The 19,816-nt window shown below is 41.8% G+C and overlaps 5 protein-coding genes across 9 annotated transcripts in view; 2 read left to right on the top strand and 3 right to left on the bottom strand.

The window, feature by feature from the left end:
• Positions 1 to 73: 73 nt before the first annotated feature.
• Positions 74 to 1,105, top strand: LOC120445259 (MORN repeat-containing protein 3). Its single transcript, XM_039625549.2, has 2 exons — positions 74 to 833; positions 945 to 1,105. The coding sequence occupies exons 1-2, from the start codon at positions 374 to 376 to the stop codon at positions 1,103 to 1,105; spliced, it is 621 nt and encodes a 206-aa protein (XP_039481483.1). The 5' UTR covers positions 74 to 373.
• LOC120445252 (protein three rows) lies at positions 863 to 5,563 on the bottom strand. The gene is made up of 3 exons (XM_039625526.2): positions 5,157 to 5,563; positions 4,114 to 5,103; positions 863 to 4,045 (listed from the first exon to the last, which is right to left on the bottom strand). Exons 1-3 carry the CDS (start codon positions 5,454 to 5,456, stop codon positions 1,199 to 1,201), a joined length of 4,137 nt encoding a protein of 1,378 aa, XP_039481460.1. The 5' UTR covers positions 5,457 to 5,563; the 3' UTR covers positions 863 to 1,198.
• Positions 5,564 to 5,896: 333 nt separating this feature from the next.
• On the bottom strand, positions 5,897 to 11,566 carry LOC120445568 (acidic leucine-rich nuclear phosphoprotein 32 family member A). 2 transcript variants are annotated; one of them, XM_039626051.2, is made up of 7 exons: positions 11,427 to 11,566; positions 10,854 to 11,176; positions 8,181 to 8,557; positions 8,035 to 8,117; positions 7,537 to 7,839; positions 7,080 to 7,316; positions 5,897 to 7,014 (listed from the first exon to the last, which is right to left on the bottom strand). In XM_039626051.2, the coding sequence occupies exons 2-7, from the start codon at positions 10,899 to 10,901 to the stop codon at positions 6,971 to 6,973; spliced, it is 1,092 nt and encodes a 363-aa protein (XP_039481985.1). In that variant the 5' UTR covers positions 10,902 to 11,176; positions 11,427 to 11,566; the 3' UTR covers positions 5,897 to 6,970. The 2 variants fall into 2 exon arrangements, with proteins under 2 accessions (XP_039481985.1, XP_039481986.1); XM_039626052.2 differs by lacking the exon at positions 7,537 to 7,839 and having other exon boundaries at positions 11,427 to 11,561.
• Positions 11,567 to 13,476: 1,910 nt separating this feature from the next.
• LOC120444368 (potassium voltage-gated channel subfamily H member 8) overlaps positions 13,477 to 19,816 on the top strand; it is a 150,903-nt gene continuing 144,563 nt past the window's right edge. For 2 of the 4 annotated variants that reach the window (XM_039623975.2, XM_039623972.2), the window contains exon 1: positions 14,263 to 14,516. The gene's annotated coding sequence lies outside the window, so the exon portion shown is untranslated. Of the gene's footprint in view, positions 13,511 to 14,261; positions 14,517 to 19,816 lie in introns of those variants that run through there. The other 2 variants (XM_039623971.1, XM_039623973.2) reach the window with 2 other exon arrangements.
• LOC120444881 lies at positions 17,048 to 19,697 on the bottom strand. The gene is made up of 2 exons (XM_039624863.2): positions 19,686 to 19,697; positions 17,048 to 19,614 (listed from the first exon to the last, which is right to left on the bottom strand). Exons 1-2 carry the CDS (start codon positions 19,695 to 19,697, stop codon positions 17,155 to 17,157), a joined length of 2,472 nt encoding a protein of 823 aa, XP_039480797.1. The 3' UTR covers positions 17,048 to 17,154.

Raw genomic sequence — 19,816 nt, 5'->3', positions numbered from 1 at the left:
TACAATTTAGTATTTCTGACACAAGTTCATAAACAGTAGTTGTAAAAGAAAGTATTTTAAAATGTACTGCAATGCGGCTTAATATTTATATATATGCTATGGTATTCCAATAATTTGGAAATATATAACAGACTATTTTCGATCTTTACCCATGTAAGCTAAATGCGCTGTAATTTATACGACTGATTAAACGACTTTTTCTACTTTTACCGAACCGGAACAAACGATTTTCTATTGAGGCAATTTGGCTTTTGGCCTCCTTAAGTTTGCGTGCCATTGCCGGAGGAAGTCAAATGGTGGCAAGACATGCTGCTGTGGCTCGATTAGACAAGTGACACCGCACGCACGGCTCAAAGCACCCAGGACACACCACATGGCACCGCCGCATGTGACAGACCTGCTCCCGCGCTCAGTCATCGACGGCATGTCGCGGCGGGCGAGCGGATTTAGTTCCGGAGTGCGCTGTCAGCGGTATCCCTGTGGCCGATACCAGGGTAAATGGCTGGGCCTGCAGCCGCACGGGTTTGGAGTGAAGCAAACAAGCAGTGGACTTGTCTACGAGGGTCACTGGCAGCGGGGTCAACGGCATGGCACTGGCACGCTGCGTCGCAAGGAGCCCGATGGCCGCACTGAACGCATCTACGTGGGTCAGTGGCGGGCGGACAAGCGGTGCGGCGAGGGCAAGCAGTTCTTTCCGGACGGATCCGTCTACTTTGGCCAGTGGGTAGCGGACCAGCGAAGTGGTGAGGGCATCTTGTGGCAGGCGGATGGCGGCATCTATGTGGGCGAGTGGCTCCTGGACAAAATGCACGGAAAGGGTTTACTTTTCACTGGTGCGTATCCTAAAGAATAGTTTTAATAGTTTTACTCCAAATAGTAGGTTTATTATTTTTCTGAACTTTATAAATTTATAAAAATTATAATAATTTTTATGTTGTTCATAGCAACTGGGAATCGCTACGTGGGTCAATTTGAAGGAGGCTGCAAATCAGGCTCTGGAGTTTTCTACCATGGCAGCAATGGCCAGCGGGCTCAGCGCGGATTTTGGAGCAAGGACATCTGTATAACTTCACTACTGTCTTTGCCAACCGAAGGAAATATTTAGTTTTTTGTAACACTTACACACAATATATATTTAAATACAAAGACATTTTCAGTAAGAATAAATATGAACTAAGGAGACTGCAGTACTATCTAATCAGTGCCGGTGACGTGTGCGTGTGCTAATGGACTCCGTTTCAGGAGCCTGTGCTTCCGACACCTGACGCCTCGTTCGCCTGGCTGAAAGAGTCGCCGTCTTTGGTGTCTCTACTGGTTGGCGCACCCGAGCTCTGGTGCTCCGTGCACTCATCGTTGTTGCTGGCGTTTCTACTATCTCCAAGCTATTATCCAATGTTAGGACTTTACAGGCTTTGGACGTGGGCTTGGGCTTAGTTTTTTCTCTACTTTTTGGTTGGTTCTTTTTTGTGGGCACTGATGGTAAATCGTCGTCGTCGCTTATCTCGATCGCTTGGCAGGCATTCAGATCCACGTGATCCGAAGGCGGAGTGTTCTCTGTTCCGCTGCCGCCGCTACTGTTGCTGGCAGCACTTGGTGGTCGTAGTTCCAGCTCCTCGTAAATTCTGAAACGTGGTGCCTTTTTGGCCGACTGCTTGGCTTTGGACGCCATATTCTTCACTGCAGAAGCTGATCCAGTTGCGGTGCGTTTCTTGTCTTCGGGTGACTGATTGAATACCAAAGCCCGTCTAAGGGTTTTGATCTTTGGTTTGTCCTGGCCCACGGGTTTAAGCTCCAATTGAGCAGTCTTTAGCTGAGCGAAGAAGTTGTACTCGAAGTTAATATCGACCGCTCGTGGTCGCATTTTCAGGCCCAATTGAGCCGTTGATATAGCCTCTACATGCTTTCGTATAAAGCGAAGGTAGTTTAGATGAAAGAGCTGCTGGGCATGCAACATGGAACACATAGCACTACTCGTCACTGGTTTTTCCTGCAGCCAACTATGCGCTCTTTCGTAGAATTCTTCCAATTGCTCACTGTTCCGCTGAAGAAAGCGGAGACGTGCATGCAGACAGCCCATTACGAAGTACAAGCATTGCAGCTGGAAGTTTTCTCGAAGAGTCGCAGGCGCCACATCCAGTGTCAAGTAGCGATCCAAGTCCAGTTGTGGATTTGGGCTATGTGGTCGCATACTGAGCAGACTTGGCGAAGCCGTATTCAACAGCTGCTGTTTCCTGATTGGCTCCACCAACTGGAGGAGATGCATATTGCTCGCCAGATCACTTATAGCTCGTTCCTTAATTGCTTCCTTTTCTGGTCGAGTCGCTGGTTTCAGCTGTTTTATACCCAAACAGTGCTCGATGAGTCTCAACTTCGATTGCGCCTTGTCGAAATTTTCCATTTGCAAGTTGGTCCACAACCAGGCGAGGAATACCTCTATGGTTCTTAAGGCCAAGCCAGATTGCAGGACCAAATGCAGCGCAATGTTGGAGAAGGCCAATCGTTCGCTTAATCTGTTCGCAGAGCACTCGGTGCTTTCTCTCACAAGAGTCGAAAGAAGTAGCTGCAATGAGCCACCGTCTAAACTGGATAGGTTGCAGAAACTTCGCACATTGTCCAGGATAGTGTCCAATTGTCGCAGGGGCGTCGGCAGTCTGCAATTAGTCTGCTTCCTTTGCTGATAACCAAGTCGAAAGCGCACTGTTTGCAGGGTAAGCAAAACAATATCACTTTTCCCCTGCCTTTCGGGGAACTCGTTGCGAAGTTGTTCCACTTGCAATAACAGCAACTGGGCATGACTATGGCATTCCATTCTGGCATAGTAACTGGCGAGGTGACAGAAACAGAGCATTACAGTTGTTTGCTGTCGCTTAAAGAACTTTCCACCTTTCAGTTGAGGCCACAAATCATCCAGCAATTCCTCTGCCACTTCCACTTCCTCGGAGAGTTTTAGGTTCAATCGAGAACTAACCTCATGCTGAGATAGAAAATGATTTAGCGCTCGGAGATAGGTAAAACGATCTTCTAGCCAGTGACACATCCTCAGGAGCAGCAGCCAGGCATCATCCCCTTGTGATTGATAACCCATACTCGAAAGGGCATTGGCAGCAGCAATGGCATCGTCAATCACTGCCTCCCAATCTATAGAGGTTTCATTGCTGCTCAATGGCTCTTGATCTGCTCGATTGAAGAAGTTGTTGAATGCCGAGATGGCTTCACTAGCATAGATGACCAATCGCTGCTCTCTTTGTATGTTCATCTGCCATAAGTTCTCCCTGAGGAGCAGCTCCTCGAACATATTTTCTGCTATCTCCTTGGTAGAAACTTTGCTTTTTTGAGCCTCCAGTGCGTCTAGCAGCAATCCCACACTTGCGTGGCCCAGGCACAAATGTTCCATTCGGCAGAGGGTACGTTGTTGCTTTAGCTTCGCATGAACCTCCATGCACATCTTCGTAATGGAGGCATCCTTTCGCATTTGCCTGGCCAAGAGTACCAGATGGTAGTCACTCATTCGGCAACGAATTAGCGATTCCATATGAGCCTGAGAAGGACTTCTCAAATAGTGAAGTGCAGCAAAGAAATCAATATCATACAGCTGTTTCTTTTGGTCCGGAGTAAGAGGAAAAGGCAGTGGCGAGGACTCATGCCACTCGTAGACACACCTACTGATTTCAATGCCCTTTTTTCCCAGATTGTGGTAGTACAAACAGATCTGAGATCTCAATCGTGTGGGATTCGTTATTGAGGCCAAATAACCAGCTTGTATTCGACTTGCCATATTGGGATCCTTGCACTGGCAGCTGGCTTTGAAGAGGCGTCGAAGTAAGCTACTCATATCCTGATCGGCAATCAGAGGTCGCAGCTTCTGCAGGGGCTCCAAAAGTGGCGGCAGCAAGGACATTTGCTCCGGACAGGTGACCTGATCAGCCACGTATGTCAGCTGGCGCACTAGCTTGATGAGCTCCACACTGGTGGGACCCAAGCACTTCATTGTCTTAGCCACATCCATAGAGTATTTGACTACTGCCAGCAAGGGTTTGTGAGGACTCTGTAATGTTATTGAAATGTTTATAAAATTCACACAAAATTTAATGAAATCTATTTATAAATACCTACCACATTTGCACACTGATCCGGCGGCGGTTTCCAATTAATATATGCATCCAATGCGCACAATCCATACGCCAAGATGCAGTGCCTCCGCACGCTCTTGCATGCCTCATGAGAGCAACTGCAGCCCAAAGGACTCCTTATAACATTAACCGCCATGCCAGCACACGTCTGGAGCAACTTAAAGTGCGCTGTGTAGATCTCCGGACTGCTCTCTCCGTCAAACTGCTGCCAAAATAACTGAAAAGGGCTCTGCAACTTACTGCTACTCTGATGGATAAGCACCTGCAGCAGTTGAATGAACACCAGAAAATCAGCAATCCACTGTTCTTTGGCATGAGTGGCTCCTTTGTGCTCGAAGAAGTGCTGAAACTTGCTTGTCAAGTCAATGTAGGTGCGTTTAAAGTCGGCTGTGGGCTCACGAACATAGATTAACTTGATATAGTAGTACATCAACTGTAGGGCATAGCTGAGGTTTGATTCCTGGCGAAATAGTTCCTTGCACATGCGCAGCAGCTGCAATGCCATTTGCTGATTGGATTGCGGACTAAACATGTCGATTTGTACGAGAGCCAACGTAAGACTAAGGTATTCGTCAAATAAATTGACTAAGTCTAACGTAGAGCTGTTGGCCATGAGCATAAGCAGCGAGTTAAACATCTTGGCTAGACTCTCCGATGGCAAGAAGCTTATGGACTTGAAGAATGATCTACTTCTTTTGCCAAATAAACTCTCATTTAGTTGTACTAGAAGCGGTGCGCAGTGACTTATTTTCCTTTGCGTCATGGCCACGAAAAGTTCGCCCAGAGATTCAAGAGCATAACACAGGTGACTGGTGGCTTCCAAAGGAAGTTTTTGCTTTTGGAGCAGCACATGAAGGCCATTGAAGTGGGTCAAGTGTATGTCCAGGTATATTTTGTGATCTGTTTCCTCTTGCAGGCGGCAGCGTTGTGTGCGGATGAGGTTGTATAGCTTCTGGCAGGCTTCAATGGATCTCTGTGAATGATGGAACTGGTTAGGCGAATTCGAAATCTTATTGCTAATCCTACCTGGTGACACAAGCCATGGTGTATGTACCGCAGACTGGTCAAGTGCGCCTCCCATAAGCTGGGCTTCCCCTCGAAGGGAACTACACGCGGCAGCATTATGCCTATAATGTCGCAATAAATATCCGCATTCTGGTGCAGATTATCCTTTAAGGCGAGGCAAATATGGCGCAACACATTCACTTCGTATCTCAGAGGCAGTTCATCTCCGGACAGCTCCCGGAATTTGGCTTCCACCCTTTGGCGGACTTTCTCCACATCGGAGCGGCTGCCCTTCAGTTGACTGGCAATATCGCTAGACATTTTTCCGAAGGGAATTGGCACATTTAACTAGTTTAACTGCGACGCTTCCTTTTTTCTTTGTTGCTTTGCGCCAGAATTTGAGATCCAGTGTGACCGCTCACGCTGAGGCTGAATATCCGTTAACGATAGAATCGATAGTTCTAGTTCACTCATCATATCACAAATACTTTTGTAAAAAAAATACTACACTTTTTCTCATTTTCGATAACGATAATTTTAGCAAATTAATAAATACATATTTAAATTTTGTTATCGATTTTTAGAATGTCAAAATAAAATAACGGCTAACAATTTTATTATTAAGTTTTCTTTTAAATCTATAAATTAATTCCCCGAATGTTAAGCTTTTATCAAATACCATTTCACAAGTAATGGTTAAACTAGTGAAGAGTTAATATGGGAAAAAAACCTTCATTTTGCCCATTCCCCGAAAAAGACAATTTTAAAATGATGTAGTTTATGTATTTCAGTTTCAATGGGCTGGTAAAGACACATCTCATCTCGTTAAATTAACGCGGGTCCTGCTTTAATAATAATCGGTTAAATACTTGTGTATTAAAAGAAAAGTCTTGTCTAAAATTGTTTGTGTATAGATTTACTCGCCACATTCAATGAAAACACTACTGCCTTTGAATAAGTGGAAACATTTCGGTATGTGGTAAAAAATTCACTTAAAAGTATATAAAGGAAAACAATTCAGATGCTCAATAGTGAGTGCGCTACGTTTACAGAGAGACGCGGATAAAGTTAAGTTTGTGTATCTGGGAGGTGGGTGGTTAATGGGTAACAATGAAAGTGTGTGGGTAAATCACCTTGAGCAGAAAGTGGGCGAAGTTGGATTTTGCTTAACTTATGCATATTTAAAGAAGGAATGACTTAAGAGTTAGTTAAAAGTTCTTAGCAGTAAATTGTGTGATCGTTTTCACGCGAAACGTTGACAAAGCCGCAGTTGTACAATTAAAGCCGGAAAGCTGTTGTTTGATTTTTGTGTTTGATTGAAATTTGAAAGCAATACGCTATATGGTTAAAAATTGTAAACGTTGCAAATGTTTAATCTTTAACTTAGTGATAATCAATTGTACAAGTTGAATTAGATTTCATGTTGCGAGTCCTGAAGGTGACAAAGGTGTTGAAAATGAATCTGGAACTTGGGTTCGGATGAGGCTAAACTAATGCGACTTTTAATTGGTTGTTTGCTTGATTTCTTTTTGTATTCCTCGTCAAATTTTCTCGCTTAAACATGTAATTTCTTTTGTTTAGCTTTGTTTGATTATTACGTTCATTATGCTCCTCCGCTCTTGCTTTGTTTTGGGTTGTTTGTTGGTTTTTTCTTTTTCTTGTTTTTCACTTTCATTAGCTTACATTTTAGAGAAACAAATTGTGGGTTTTCTAAAGGATTTATCATCTTTTTCTATCAAAATATGATGTGTGTGTGTGTGTGTTTCTGTTTTGTGTGTGTGGGTGTATATTTAAATTTATAACGTACAAAGACGATACAGCGACAGATCAAGGATTTAACCATCATGCTTTCTCTTCTTGCCTCTAACTTGCGACTCGTCTGAAAGGCAAAGAAAAGATGTCAAGAACTACCGCTGGATGTGAGATATATGTGACTGAACTCACCTGCTTCCTTATCGCCATCCTTGTCCTTGGCATTCACTGATGCAGCCGATTCGTTTGCATCTCCATCGGCATCATCAATATCGGAATCCTCATCCTCGTCGTCCTCGCCGCCCTCGCCTTCTCCTTCCCAATCAGAGTTATCCTCTTCCAAATCGTCATTGTACACCTCCGACAAGGACACCTCGCCATTGTCTTCTTCGCTGTCATCGCTGTCCTCGTCGTCATCGTCACCAGAAACTGAAAAATCAAAGGTCAATTTGATTAAACCGTGGTTGTACATCTCGAACTTCCCTAAATCGACTTTTTAATGTCTTCAACGGAATTAAGATCAACTAACCAACGAACTACTAGCGCAAAAGGGGAATCTTAACATTTTTCTGTTTAATTTTTCAGCAGCATTTTCGAGTTAGAGAAGTTCGACTAATACTGAAGAAAAGTCCAGAAACGTTATGCTTACAATATGCAGCACTGCCCAAATTTAAAATGGCAAGGAACCAATAGAGCAGTATTGCAAAATTTAAGTTAGAATTGCTAGGAGGCTGCGGGGTGGCATTTATCACAGATTGTTCATCGCTTGCGGCATTAGATTCCCTTAGTTGCAACTCTTTCAAGTATTCATCTAATTCGTCTACTTCTTTGTCCTCCGATTGGGGAGGTGGTTTGTCCTGCAAACTTTTTTTCGCCTTTACCCTCTTCTCCAACGCCTCGAGCTCGTCTAAATCGATCTCTAAACCATTCAAACAGAATGCATTGCACTTATCTGAAAGGCGACAAAAGCCAGAGTTGAATATATGATATTATTGTTAATACGAAGAAAGCGCGATCCACAATAAGCGATTAAGTTAAACAGACGGACAATGGAATTCTAATGGCGGTTAAATGGCAATCTTTTTGAATCAAAAAAAAAAAAGTCCTGAATTCATGTTTGCTCTCTATCAATACACCAAATACCAACCTCCTTCTTCGTCGGAATCGTTGCCGTTGACCTCATCATCATCATCGCCCTCAGATTGCACCTCCTCGTCGTTGCAATCAAATCTGGAATTGTTCAAGAAGTTACTTTCACTGTTCGTCAATAAAAAAGATGTTTCTCAAACTCACCCATCTAGGAAATTTAACGTTGGCAGCATCTTGAAGATCTTCTCGCGGTAATTATCCACCTGAGTGGCATCGTTATTAAACAGATCCAGCACAACCAGATTTTTAAACTCCTCCAGGGGCTTTAGGGTTTCCAGATCCTTTATCTTGTTGCCAGACAAGTTCAGATATTGCAGTTTGGGGCTGGTGGTCAGATAGTTGAGGCCGCTTGAGATCCGATTGTCGGACAGTTCCAGCTTCTTCAAATTGGGCAGCTTGGGGAAACCTTTCAGTGTGGTGAGACCCACGTTAATCAAGCTAAGCGATTCCAAGGCTGTGTATTCATCTGTAAGGCCAACGATGCTTGTACTCCGGCAGTTGTCCAGATTCAGCTCTGTGATCTACGATTCAAAAGTTTTTTTAATTAGTTAATTTGTTTTTTAAATAAATTTTGAATGAATTTAAACAAATTCTATCTATCGATAGAAGTTATCGGAAAGCAACGAACAAAAACGATTTCATTTAGTATATTTATTGTATGCATGTTGGAATATCTAAACCTCGCAGCCTGGTCACATTTGTGAACATTTTTGACGCAAAGCGAACAGAAAAAAAAAATGGAGAACAATACATACGCAAAAATCGATCAAACGCTGAGAAATTTTTTTTGTTGAAATGCAAAACGACATTACATGCAAAATAACCAATTTGGAGGTTCTCCAAACGACTTGGTAAACATTGCTGCTGCTCCATCGCCAAATTGCACATATTTCAATGCAGGCGACGAGAAGAAAAAGTGCCAAATCGCGTTTATGTAATCCCAAAAAATGTGTGTGTGCCACAAGCGTGTGTATGTGTGCGTGTGCCGCGACACAAAGCAGAATGCGCAAAGAGAAGAATGACGAGCAAAACGGAATGGACAAGGGAGGGAGACGGCAGTAGAAGAACAAGACAAGCCGGCAGTCGCAGCAACAAAACAACAACAACATGGTTGACCGTGACGTAGTTTAGTTGTTGCGCCTGTCTGCGAAAAGTGGGTGGGGGTGGGAGTGGGTGGTGTTTTGTGGTCCGATAATCTACGAATGAATAAATGTACAAAACATACGGCTTTTGGAGGCTGTGCACGTTCACTTCAGATTACCCACTTATCAATATGTCACTACGCCACAACAACAACAAAGAAACAAAATGGGTGCCTTCAGAGTCTGTCTGTCCGTCTCTGTCTAGCCGAGAAACCGTTATGTGCTTACAGGCGACACTTTCTAACCTGAACTACGTGTAAACGTGAATTCAAATAGTTTAATTTGATTTTCTTTTCTAGGTAGCAAAAAAAAACTTGGTTAATATTTCTCCAGTTTCATATACATCGTAATAGAAATAATTTGAATTACATTGGTAATAGAAAGTAATTTTAAATAGTCAATAATCTTTTCATGGATATACTGAAGTTTAAAGTAAATAAGACTACTGGGAAGGATTCAAATGATTTATAAAACCAACAAAACGAAGGGTTCTAACGATTCGAACTGCAGTTAACAGTACTGAGTGCCTACTGTATCTGAGCAAATGTGTGGAAACGAATGCACACAGCGTTTGGCTTTGACTTAGGCGCAAACGAGTGTGTATACGTTGCTATTTTTTGTATTTTGCTGACTGCGCTGCTGTTGTGGGGTGCATTGTGGGCGGGCAGTGGGTGGGTGGGTGGTTAGGCGGCTGGGTGACCGCTGATTGAGATTGAGTAGGCTGGCCAGCCAGAGCGCATGTTTATTAATCAGCGGCTTTGTCTTTTCGCCTGCATTTCTTTGGCACTTCGGGTGGGTGGGAGAGGGATGGCTAGAGGCGATGGCGTGCAGGTAAACACGTTAGAGCGGGGGGAGAGGGGGATGGGGAGCATAAAAGTATTATGACTGCGCAGTCAATATATGTATGTATGTATGGATGTACTGATATGTATGCTATGTGTCGATTATTTTGTGCATAAGTCGTCTTACGTATATGCATGTGTATCTTTTGTGCGTGGTACGCGTGTGTTTGTGCAGATGATGCGCGCGCTATAATATTGTTATAGATACATTTTGGTATCAAATAACCTGAAATTACAACATGCAGTCAAACACACACGCACACACAAACACATGTTGCCCGTGTTTGTCACAATTGAAGGCCGGCAATAATAACAACAACGACGACGAGAACAGCAACAGCAGCAAAAACAACAAGCAAGGCAGCATTGCCAGCTGTGGAGATAATACAATTCCAAGTGCTGTAGCTCGTCTGGCCCGAAAAGATCGCTTTTCATCAGCTTGCCGTGAAATGAAATCACTCAGGGTCTTGCAATTAAATACGTAATACTTTGTAACGCATCGAAAAACTGCACTCCAAAGGAGCAAACAGCAGGCAAGGCGCAAAAATGCGCGCACATGGCAACACTGGCGCCACATGCATACACAAATACGCACGCACACAGAGGCATGTGTGAAGAATTTGCTTATGGCGATCAATTTCTTTTCTTTTTTTGTTTCGTTTTTTCTTGTTGATGCCGCTTTGCTGTTTCTTGCAGAGCACTTTTTTCTATGGCGTCTATACACAAATTGAAACTAGATTTACATGATAATGCACACACATGAAAGCGTCACTTAATTTGTGCTTCAATTTAAGTTTGTGGCGCGTGTTTTTTTTTTCTTGTATTTTGCTTACCTGATTTACTTTGCGTGCGCGTCTCTCCAGTTCTATTCTCTTCTCCATTGCAGCGGCACTTGTTTGTTTTGGATGTTCTTTTTGGTTACACTTTTTTCCTTAGCGGATTCCTTGTGTTTTCCTTCCTTTGGGCTCCCCACGAGAAACAGCGCACGCACTGAAGGCAAAAAAGACTCGCACTCGCACACACACACGCACACAGAGCAACACACGCGCGCTCGCACACGCTCACTAACACAGACGCAGCCTTGCAAATTTTTCTTTTTGTGCTTCTTTCGGTATTTTCGATGCCGCCACCGCTCGCTTTTCGCAGATTTTTATGTCTAAAAAGGGAGAAGGGTGGAGGGTGGGTGGTGGAGGGAGAAAATTAATTAGTTACTGATAATTATTAAAACAAAAAAAAAATACACAACTGCAACGGCTGGATGCGACTGCATTGTAACGCATTTTCTTCGATTCCAGCACATGACGCGCCTTTTTAAACCGACTTTTGGACATCATTTCGATGGTTGAATCGACTTCGAGCAGTTTTTCCGGCCAAAAAAGATGCCAATGCTGGCAACACGCACTCACCTGGCGATGCAGAATATTTAAATACTTTGCAATCAATTTTTAATTGTATTTTCAACCAAAGCAAAACGCTAGAGCTGGCACTTTAGTTGATGATTGTTCGATACCATCCATGCTATCACATGCAGATATCGATTGATTTGGTCTAATAGTGATTGCCGAGCGGGTTGGTAAGGTGTACTAGCTTGGATGGGTGTGGGTATATGCTACGATAGGAGCATGTATTCGCTTAAGTGTGACCGTTAGATGCCTGTAGTAACTTAATTTTATAGCAGTCAGCTTTTAAGCGCCTAATTCAAATTCATTTAATTTAAGAGATAAAATATGTGTACGTATTATTTATGCCTTCGGCCTGCACAAAAATTCAAAATCCAAACCACAAATTATATTTTAATGAGTGGAAATTAAAGGGCTAACCCAAGACGGGAGCGTTAATCACATTTCAAAATACCTATTAACACTAAATGACGCCGTTAACAATAATGCGGCATAATCAGATGCGCGTTTGCATCCAGCGGTAATGCAATTCTGCAAGACAGGGTCGCTGGATCGGGGATATATAGGATTACCGTTGCGAAGGACGAACGCCTTAATTAGCCCAGGGAAAAGCGCGAAAAATAACAGAACAAAGCAGCATAAGCTTGCTTATTTTACGCCGCGAAGTCAACGAACGCCTGTCGAGGAAGTAAAGCGTTAACCGTGTATTGACATGGCCCTTTAGCTATGTATGTATATGTATGTGTATGGGCAAACAGGACTACAAAATGGCCGCAAGGACGCGAACTTCCCGTCGTGTCCGTGAACTTGGCGTTGCTTTAAATGTACCATAGTAAACGACTCAATTTGATTTCCGCGCCTCATTTACCTGCGCCGCTCTTTATTCCTGATAATTTTAATGTGAGCTTAATGCGCGGCCGCATGCGAAAACATTCAGGTATTCAAGTAATTGTTTTTGCAGCATCAAAGAAGGGAAATTACTTCAGCCACACACAGCGGAAAAAATTGTATTTTATTGTAAATAACTTAAGTTGCAGATTTCTTGAATATGTTCTAGAATTATTATCCTTTTTTACTGAGTAAACTTTGTTTTTTGTGTGCTATTTTTCTACGTGCCTGCTTGGGCGTATCAATTAGTTGTCCTTCTGCCTGGGCAAATTTGCCAAACGTGTGTCCTTGCTCCACTTGGGGATACTAATAACAAGGTGGGAAGGTGAAAAGGTGGGTTGTGGGTGGCGTTCAGGTTGGTGGCACTATCTGTAGATCGGGTGCACAGGTCCTTGAGCGGCACCATCGGTTGCACCATCGAAGTGCCCCTGCAGAGCCATCGGGGTGTCTAATCTATTAAAAGCGCGTTAATTCTGCGAGTGTGCCGTCTATTTGCGGTCTCCAAATAGGAACAAGTGCGACGTTGAGCTTTTCTTTCAGCCACAGCAACATTGTGTGTGCTTGTGTGCCATTGGTAACTGTTGCTTTGGTAAGCATCAGCTTTAATGGCTTTGTGCTCTGGGCCCAAATAAACAGAGTTGGAAACAAATTTCGAGAGATTATGGTTGACTTCGGGGTGGTATCTGTTATTACCACTTTGCAACCCACTCGAAAATATAATCAATAATATGCTGCTATGGTGCTTTTTATTTTAAAATTTAATTTTGCTATTATTAGTCTATAGAATAAGTAAAATAAAACGTAAAATAAAAAATGACACATTTTGAAATATTTTATGCGTTCAAATTGAAATGAAGAGCATTGCCTCTTAAATGACTTATTTTAGGGCCCATTAACAGGAAGTAACTACTGTTTACTGCCATCTGAATGGGTACTAATTAACTAAGTAAAGCATGGCGATGCCGACGACCATAGACTCTCTTTAGTGCTCTCTTCCTGGCCAAAAGACACACACACGCACATTCGCACATTCAGGAGACCAATCAACAGTTTGCCGTGGTGCGAGGAAAAGCTCGCGGAAAAGCTCGGGAAAAAGAGATGCTGCGACGTCGACAGAGGCGAAAGGCAGCAGCCACAAGTTGCCTTTTCGACATTTGCAACAGTTGCTGTTGAGTGGCTTCGAAAGTCGGACGTGGCGAAAGGTATAGCGCATGGATCCGGAACTCAATCCAGGCGAAACTCTTATCAGCGGATTTGGCCACCTTTCTCTCTGTCTGCGTGTGTGTGTGCCTGTGCCTGTGCCTGTGTGTGCGTGTGTGTGTGTATGTGTTCGTGTGCGGCTGGGGAAAATTGAGGAAAATTGAAAAGGCTTGTAACGGGAAACTAGTTCAAGTGCAGAAGCGCGAAAGTTGCCAGCAACAATGTTGCAAGTGAAAAGTGCAAATTCAAATTTGAAACAGCGAAATGCGAAGACATAAATTATAAAAGTAATCAAATTATAAACTCACTCACATATAGTTGATTTAATTTTTGGCACATGTTTATTAAAATGAAATTTTCGGGGCCCAACATGTGTTTCTCCCAGCAACGCAAAAAAAAGTGTTTTAGCGACTACCATAAATTCTAATCCAAAACAAAGCTGAAGAAGAAATGAAAAATCTCGGCTAATTTTATTCAGATTGAAAAATACGATTATAATCTGACCTTACACACCCGAAAACCAAAATAAAAAAAAAAACGTGAAAGTCCCATGGAAATTACCATATGTAATCCACACACAATCGCAGACTTGGAAAATGTGTAAATGTAATAATAACACTGAAAAAAACGTATCTTCACGTTTGAGGAATAATTGCATTAAATTCTTAAAAATTCTTAAAAAATTCGAAATTCATAATTTTGTATATTAATATTTTTATAATTTTCCAAGCATTTTTGTTCTTTGTGATAAACATATTCTGAATTCCACTTTTTGTTTGACACGCGCCTTAACACGAACTTCGTTGCCTTTACGCATTTCCCTGTGGTTTTTTCTCATTCACTGACTGTTGTTTTCTCTCCTATTTTTTTGGGGGGATTTCGTGCAAATAAAGTTCTGTTGAATTGATTTGGGAACAGCATAAAACAACCAGCAACAGGCAACCAGCAAACAATCATCGGCAATCGACAAGGAGGCTGGAAAAAAATCACCCGCTCCTCCAGAAAAAGGTAAGTACATGTGTACGACTCTGCGGATGATTCGCCTGATTTGCATTTCAAAGGATTCCCAAATATTCCCATATATTATTATCGTGTCTGGCCGAACGATAATGTCAAGCGGCTCACGCGGCGTATGATTGATTCCATAATTATGTTAACGTGCGTGGCGAACGGATTTTCGTTTGAATTTTCCAATAAAGCGATTTGATTCGCCGAATTCCGAGATTTGGCAGGAACAAAAATGAATTTTGGTTTAATGCGGTGTACCGATAGCTAAAGGTATTGAAGCGAACACAAATTGATGTGTAAATATATATGTATGTATAGTATATATAAATACATCGCAAATATTCTACACAAAACAAAAGCTTTTTGGTTGAGCGCTTGTGAAAGTACATGCGATAACATCCCGGAAAATAATGAATAAATACGAGTATATCTTTTTGTCTGATTTAACGGCCTTGCACTTCATTTTGAACGAGAATATAACGTGAAACACAATTAATAGGAAATTTCTTTAAATTTTTATAAACATAAATGGGAGTATAACATAAAGTTTTCCCATAAAAATCCATTTTTAATCTTGTCATTGAAGTCATTCAAGCTAAAGAAGTGATAAGCCGGAATTTTCAGTCTGTCCAAACTTAGTCAAAGATAAATCATCTTTCCGTCTACATTAACATGCTCAAGTTAGAGTTAACCTTCTGAGCCAAGTTGAAAACTTCATCTTTGCACTCCGCGAAGCGTAAATTACAAGCCTTCTTACGAAGATTTCGGCCCTAAGTTGCCAGCATTTTAGTCCTTGTGCAAACTGCTCAACTTGTGAACAGAAGAAACTATAACTTTCGCTGAGTTGGAGTTGGAGTTGAGGCTTGGGTTTAATCTAAAAAGTTTAATTAGCTGATGAAGGAGCTTGATAACTTGGCCAAGCCGAGCCAATTAGAACATTTTCCAATTATTTTTGTATGCAATTCATTTCTTTAAATCGCATTTCGGTTGCAATTAAACGGCATTTCCCTCTGCAGACGACCGACTTAATTGGTTTTAATAACTTAAGCCACTTAGAGGCAATTATGAGGCCTGCGTCGAGCACTGCGCAATAAACATCGCACATTTCCTTCAACACATTTTTTTTTACCGCTCTCATTTAAATTTCCTGCACATCCTTCGTCCGGATTGTTTGGCCTTTAACAGCTTTTCACTGCCCGGGGCAACAGGCGCAGCTGTTGCGACGCATTTCAGCACCTTGACACCTGTCCGCACCTGAACGTGTTTGCATTCCAGCGTTGCATACTTTGCGGCGTTCGAATGACTTACCACTCCACTCCGCCACGCTGAATAATTAATGAATGAAATCATTTAAAAGCGCTTGAGTGACTCATCATTGGTGCAGTCTTAAGCTGCAGTGAACTGATTAAATCACTATCAGCTGTGCTTGTGATTTCCAGCCATAAATCATTTCAGCAAGTAGTGCAAACATCTATATTTCTTCTTTCCATAATTCTCCTTTAAACTCGCTTGGGTCAATAAATATAATGAATTATAATCAAATGTCTTGGGAAATTAAAGTTCGTATAAATAAAAAGCGTGGCATAAACAAAAAAATAAACTTGACTTGCTAGAAGCTTTGGTTCAGTTTGAGAGCTCTTAAATACTATTTATTTTTATAATTCCAAATTTTTAATTAAATATTCCCAAACGTCTATCCATCCCATATACTAAAATACACGAATAGATTGTTGAAGAATAATTTAGCCTTCGCAGGCGTGAGCATAAACACACAATTTTACTGCATTGAATGCGTCACAGTAAATTGGCATTAAAATTAATAATCTAGAAGAAACTACTTGAAGCAGCCCGCATTTCAACAACAACAACCATAACGAAAATAAACCCATATAAAAGTTTTTACTATCAAAAACCCTCGACCGAGTTTTGTTGTTTTTCACTTTGATTTTGTTCCTCCCTTTTTTTTTATCTCCCCCCGTTTTTTGTAGCTGCACTCGAGCTGAAGAGTTCGCGAAAAAGGGGAGGTTCAGCCTGCGTGGGTTGCAACATTCAACATTCAACGGTCGCAGGATAGAGGGCAGATTTTAGTTGCGTTGGCATTGACATTTATGCGGATGGGTTGGGAATTGGGCTTGGGTGTAAAAAAAAAACTGATTTTTATGGGACTATATTATTTTTACTCAGCAGCGGTTGGCAATGGAATAAATTTCGCGGAAAAGGATGCAGTCGAAACTGTTGAATAGGGCAAATGCTAATTTCGAAATACTTGACGCCACATGAGTGCGAGTTTCAAGGGTCGCGTAAAAGTCAACGAAATGAACTGCTTACAAGTGCTAGGATTTTTATGACCATAGTTCATTTTATTTGGTGCATATGGGAAAAGTGAAGCAAGTTGCTAGATGCAACCGCTAGAATTGGATTTTAACATTGAAGCAGCACCATTTTCTTTCTACGTCGACAGACAAATGAGTTTAGACGAAGACATCAAATTCGAGCAGTCACAAACATTTTAATATAAGTTTTTCAAAACACGACAAATGGATCTACTAAGTTTGCAACTTCTGCTTTTAGTTTACATATGTTAAAACTCTACAAATGGAATGACTATGTTTGAATAATCTCTTTTTTTTGGATTCAGTCATTTCAATTGACATTCCTCAGTTCTTTTCGATAACTTCTGCTCCACTATCTGCTGGCAAAGATTTAGAGTCTGATAGCAAATAGCTAGTCCCTCGCGGGTGCAGGCTTTCAGGGGATGCTGCTGTTGATTTTCTCGACATTTCAAGATCCTCTGGATATAGTAGGTTTTCAGTTCCAATCGTTGACGTCGCTTCTGCATCCGCTGCATATAAGGCTGCAATTCGGATCGTTTTCTCCTAACACAGTTGCATAGGTAGCAGGTTCTCCTAAAGTGCTGCGATGTCTTCTTTTTCACATCCTTCACTTTCTTTACCTTCCTCTTCCTGTTGCACTTCTTGGGAACTTCTTTCACATTAGTCGTAGTATAGGTTTCCAATTTATTGCTTTTAAATAGGTCCGGATATGTTTCAAAGAAACTTATTTTGGAGCCATAAGCCACCATAAATTCCGATATTAGATCGGAAATGAGTAAAGGTTTCGCTTCAACACACGAAAGAATTTCATCAACCGAAATCGTTTTCGATTGCAGTCTTAGCTCTGGTTCTTTTGTAATCCTAGCAATTGGCTGGGTGGCTATAATCGAGCTCAGTGCAGTGGTTTCAGATGCTTTCCTTTCAATACTCTTCTCTGCCACTTCAGATTGGTCTCGTTTTCTTAGGCTTATTCTGGTATATGTGGTTGGCCTAACGAAGGCCATATTTTTGCCACGTAAGGACCAGCCGTGGTGGTCGCCACTGGGAACAAAGCTTTGCTGGATTTCCTGAATCTCACTTCCACTATTTGAGTTGGTGACTTGACCTCTGTACAGTGACACGACTGATTCGTTGAATTTGTTGTGTAAATTCCTGATGAGTGTTGCATCGCTTGATGGCAGTCCTTTGGAGATTTGCTCTATGTATTCATTCGAATTTGGCGTTGGCAATTTACTCAAAAATTGTGACATACTTTTGGAGGCGAAACTCTGTCTCAGCTCCACAGATTTTGCTTCTTCGATGGTCCCCTCAGATTTTGACTTTCTTACACTTGCCTGGGAGCCCATTGATCGTTGTTTAGATGCCTTTTCTTTGCTTCTCAAAAATGATACGTTTGTAGATTCCAATTTGCTGTCGACCTTTAAAGAATGCTGACTTGAGGTTGTGGGATGTTTAGCATGTTTGTGAACTTTTGGATTTGCCTTGGAGCCGAATGATCGTTGTTTAGATGCTTTTTCTTTGCTTTTCAAAAATGATTCGTTTTTAGAATCCAATTTGCTGTCGATCTGTACAGAATGCTGACTTGACGCTTTGGGAGGTTTTGAATGTTTGTGAACTTTTGGATTTTCGCTTTTAGTTTTTTTTATATTTTTTCGTTCCTTAAATAACTTATGATTCTTGACTTTCTTTCGTAATTGGGTATTTTTAGCTTTTTTAAGTTTTTCCGAAGCCACCGACGTGGTATCCTCATTTAATTGTGGGGATTCATCGATTCCGAAAATACCACCACTATCACTACTTTGATCCGATTTTACAGTTCGTTTGACATATGGACGATACGATCTGGTAGAACGTATTGAGCTGACGATACTTTCCAGACTTGGATGGTATGCCAATATCGTACTAGATGCCGATTTCCCGGAAGAACGCTTGCTATGTACCGATTTTGTTCTTCTTTTACTACTACTTCTTGAACTCAAATTTTGTATCTTCGCGGTTTCACTGGGGTTTTGTATCTTTGAAGTTTTACTGGGGTCCTTATGAGTTCTATTTATATCTGTTATATTTGTGCTATTTTTTCTTGATTCGCTTTCGCCTTTTAATTTACTTATAGACTTTTGTCTGGACTTTCGTTTCCTTGTCAAGGACACATTGTGTTTTTCAATATTGTGTTCTTCCTGATTTGGAAGCATCACTAGAGGTTGTAGTTTGGTGAGTTGTCGTAGACGATGTAGTTTTTTGAGCATTTCCTCTTTCAAATAGGGATCATCAGAATTCTGTAGCATTTGATCAACTTGCAGCTCCTGACGTTTCCAGGAATGCCATTGTTCTGGTGTGGAAAACTTGTGCATATCAAAATATTTCTGAACTTTTGAACGCTTCGCCGAAGTTTTCTGTTGTGAAACAGAGCTCTTTGCGTTCCGGAAACAGGATACCAGCTCCTGATAAATGTGCTCATCTAAATCAACTCCTGGCGGCAATTGTTGTCCATTGTGGGGCAACTTTAAGTCCACAGTAAGTTGAGTAGTTGGCTCTTGGCTTGGAGCCACAATTCTAGCGTTCTGCTCGATGCGCCTGCGAATGCCCGTCAGTCGCTCCTGACAGCCGTTAGCATAGTAGCTCCAAGTGGCCCGGAACACCGAGTCCCTGTTTGGTGGCCAGTCCATAGTCCGTAGCAGAGGCGACAGTCCCTGGATCTTGTCACGCAGACAATTTCGATCTAGCAAACGGGTGCTCTTCAAAATGTTCATGGTCAAGGCGGGACACTAATTTGTTGCACTAACAATTTTTTTAGGATTGAAAGATATTTATGTAGGATTTTTAAATGACTAATAACATAGTTTGGCATACTTGCTTGACAAATTGATATATTCGTTAGAGAGCCCATTTCATAGCTTTTTCTGGACAGCGCTATTAAATCTCTATTGGCCAAATACACAAGTGTTTACTTTCTTGGGGCTAACAGTT

The sequence above is a fragment of the Drosophila santomea genome, chromosome 2R (assembly GCF_016746245.2).
Source record: "Drosophila santomea strain STO CAGO 1482 chromosome 2R, Prin_Dsan_1.1, whole genome shotgun sequence".
NCBI classification, from domain to species: Eukaryota; Metazoa; Arthropoda; class Insecta; order Diptera; family Drosophilidae; genus Drosophila; species Drosophila santomea.
This window is presented reverse-complemented; position numbering and strand designations above follow the sequence as displayed.

What these genes read in the sequence shown, in the direction of transcription:
- LOC120445259 (XM_039625549.2), top strand. Translation starts at nt 374, where the DNA reads ATGGCACCGCCGCATGTGACAGACCTGCTCCCGCGCTCAGTCATCGAC. An exon ending in AAAGGGTTTACTTTTCACTG is followed by an intron (nt 834 to 944) that starts GTGCGTATCCTA and finishes TGTTGTTCATAG; the next exon opens with CAACTGGGAATCGCTACGTG.
- LOC120445252 (XM_039625526.2), bottom strand. Translation starts at nt 5,456, where the DNA reads ATGTCTAGCGATATTGCCAGTCAACTGAAGGGCAGCCGCTCCGATGTG. An exon ending in ACCATGGCTTGTGTCACCAG is followed by an intron (nt 5,104 to 5,156) that starts GTAGGATTAGCA and finishes CATCATTCACAG; the next exon opens with AGATCCATTGAAGCCTGCCA. An exon ending in CGGATCAGTGTGCAAATGTG is followed by an intron (nt 4,046 to 4,113) that starts GTAGGTATTTAT and finishes ATAACATTACAG; the next exon opens with AGTCCTCACAAACCCTTGCT.
- LOC120445568 (XM_039626051.2), bottom strand. Translation starts at nt 10,901, where the DNA reads ATGGAGAAGAGAATAGAACTGGAGAGACGCGCACGCAAAGTAAATCAG. An exon ending in CGATTCCGACGAAGAAGGAG is followed by an intron (nt 7,840 to 8,034) that starts GTTGGTATTTGG and finishes GTCGCCTTTCAG; the next exon opens with ATAAGTGCAATGCATTCTGT. An exon ending in TTTGGGCAGTGCTGCATATT is followed by an intron (nt 7,317 to 7,536) that starts GTAAGCATAACG and finishes TTGATTTTTCAG; the next exon opens with TTTCTGGTGACGATGACGAC.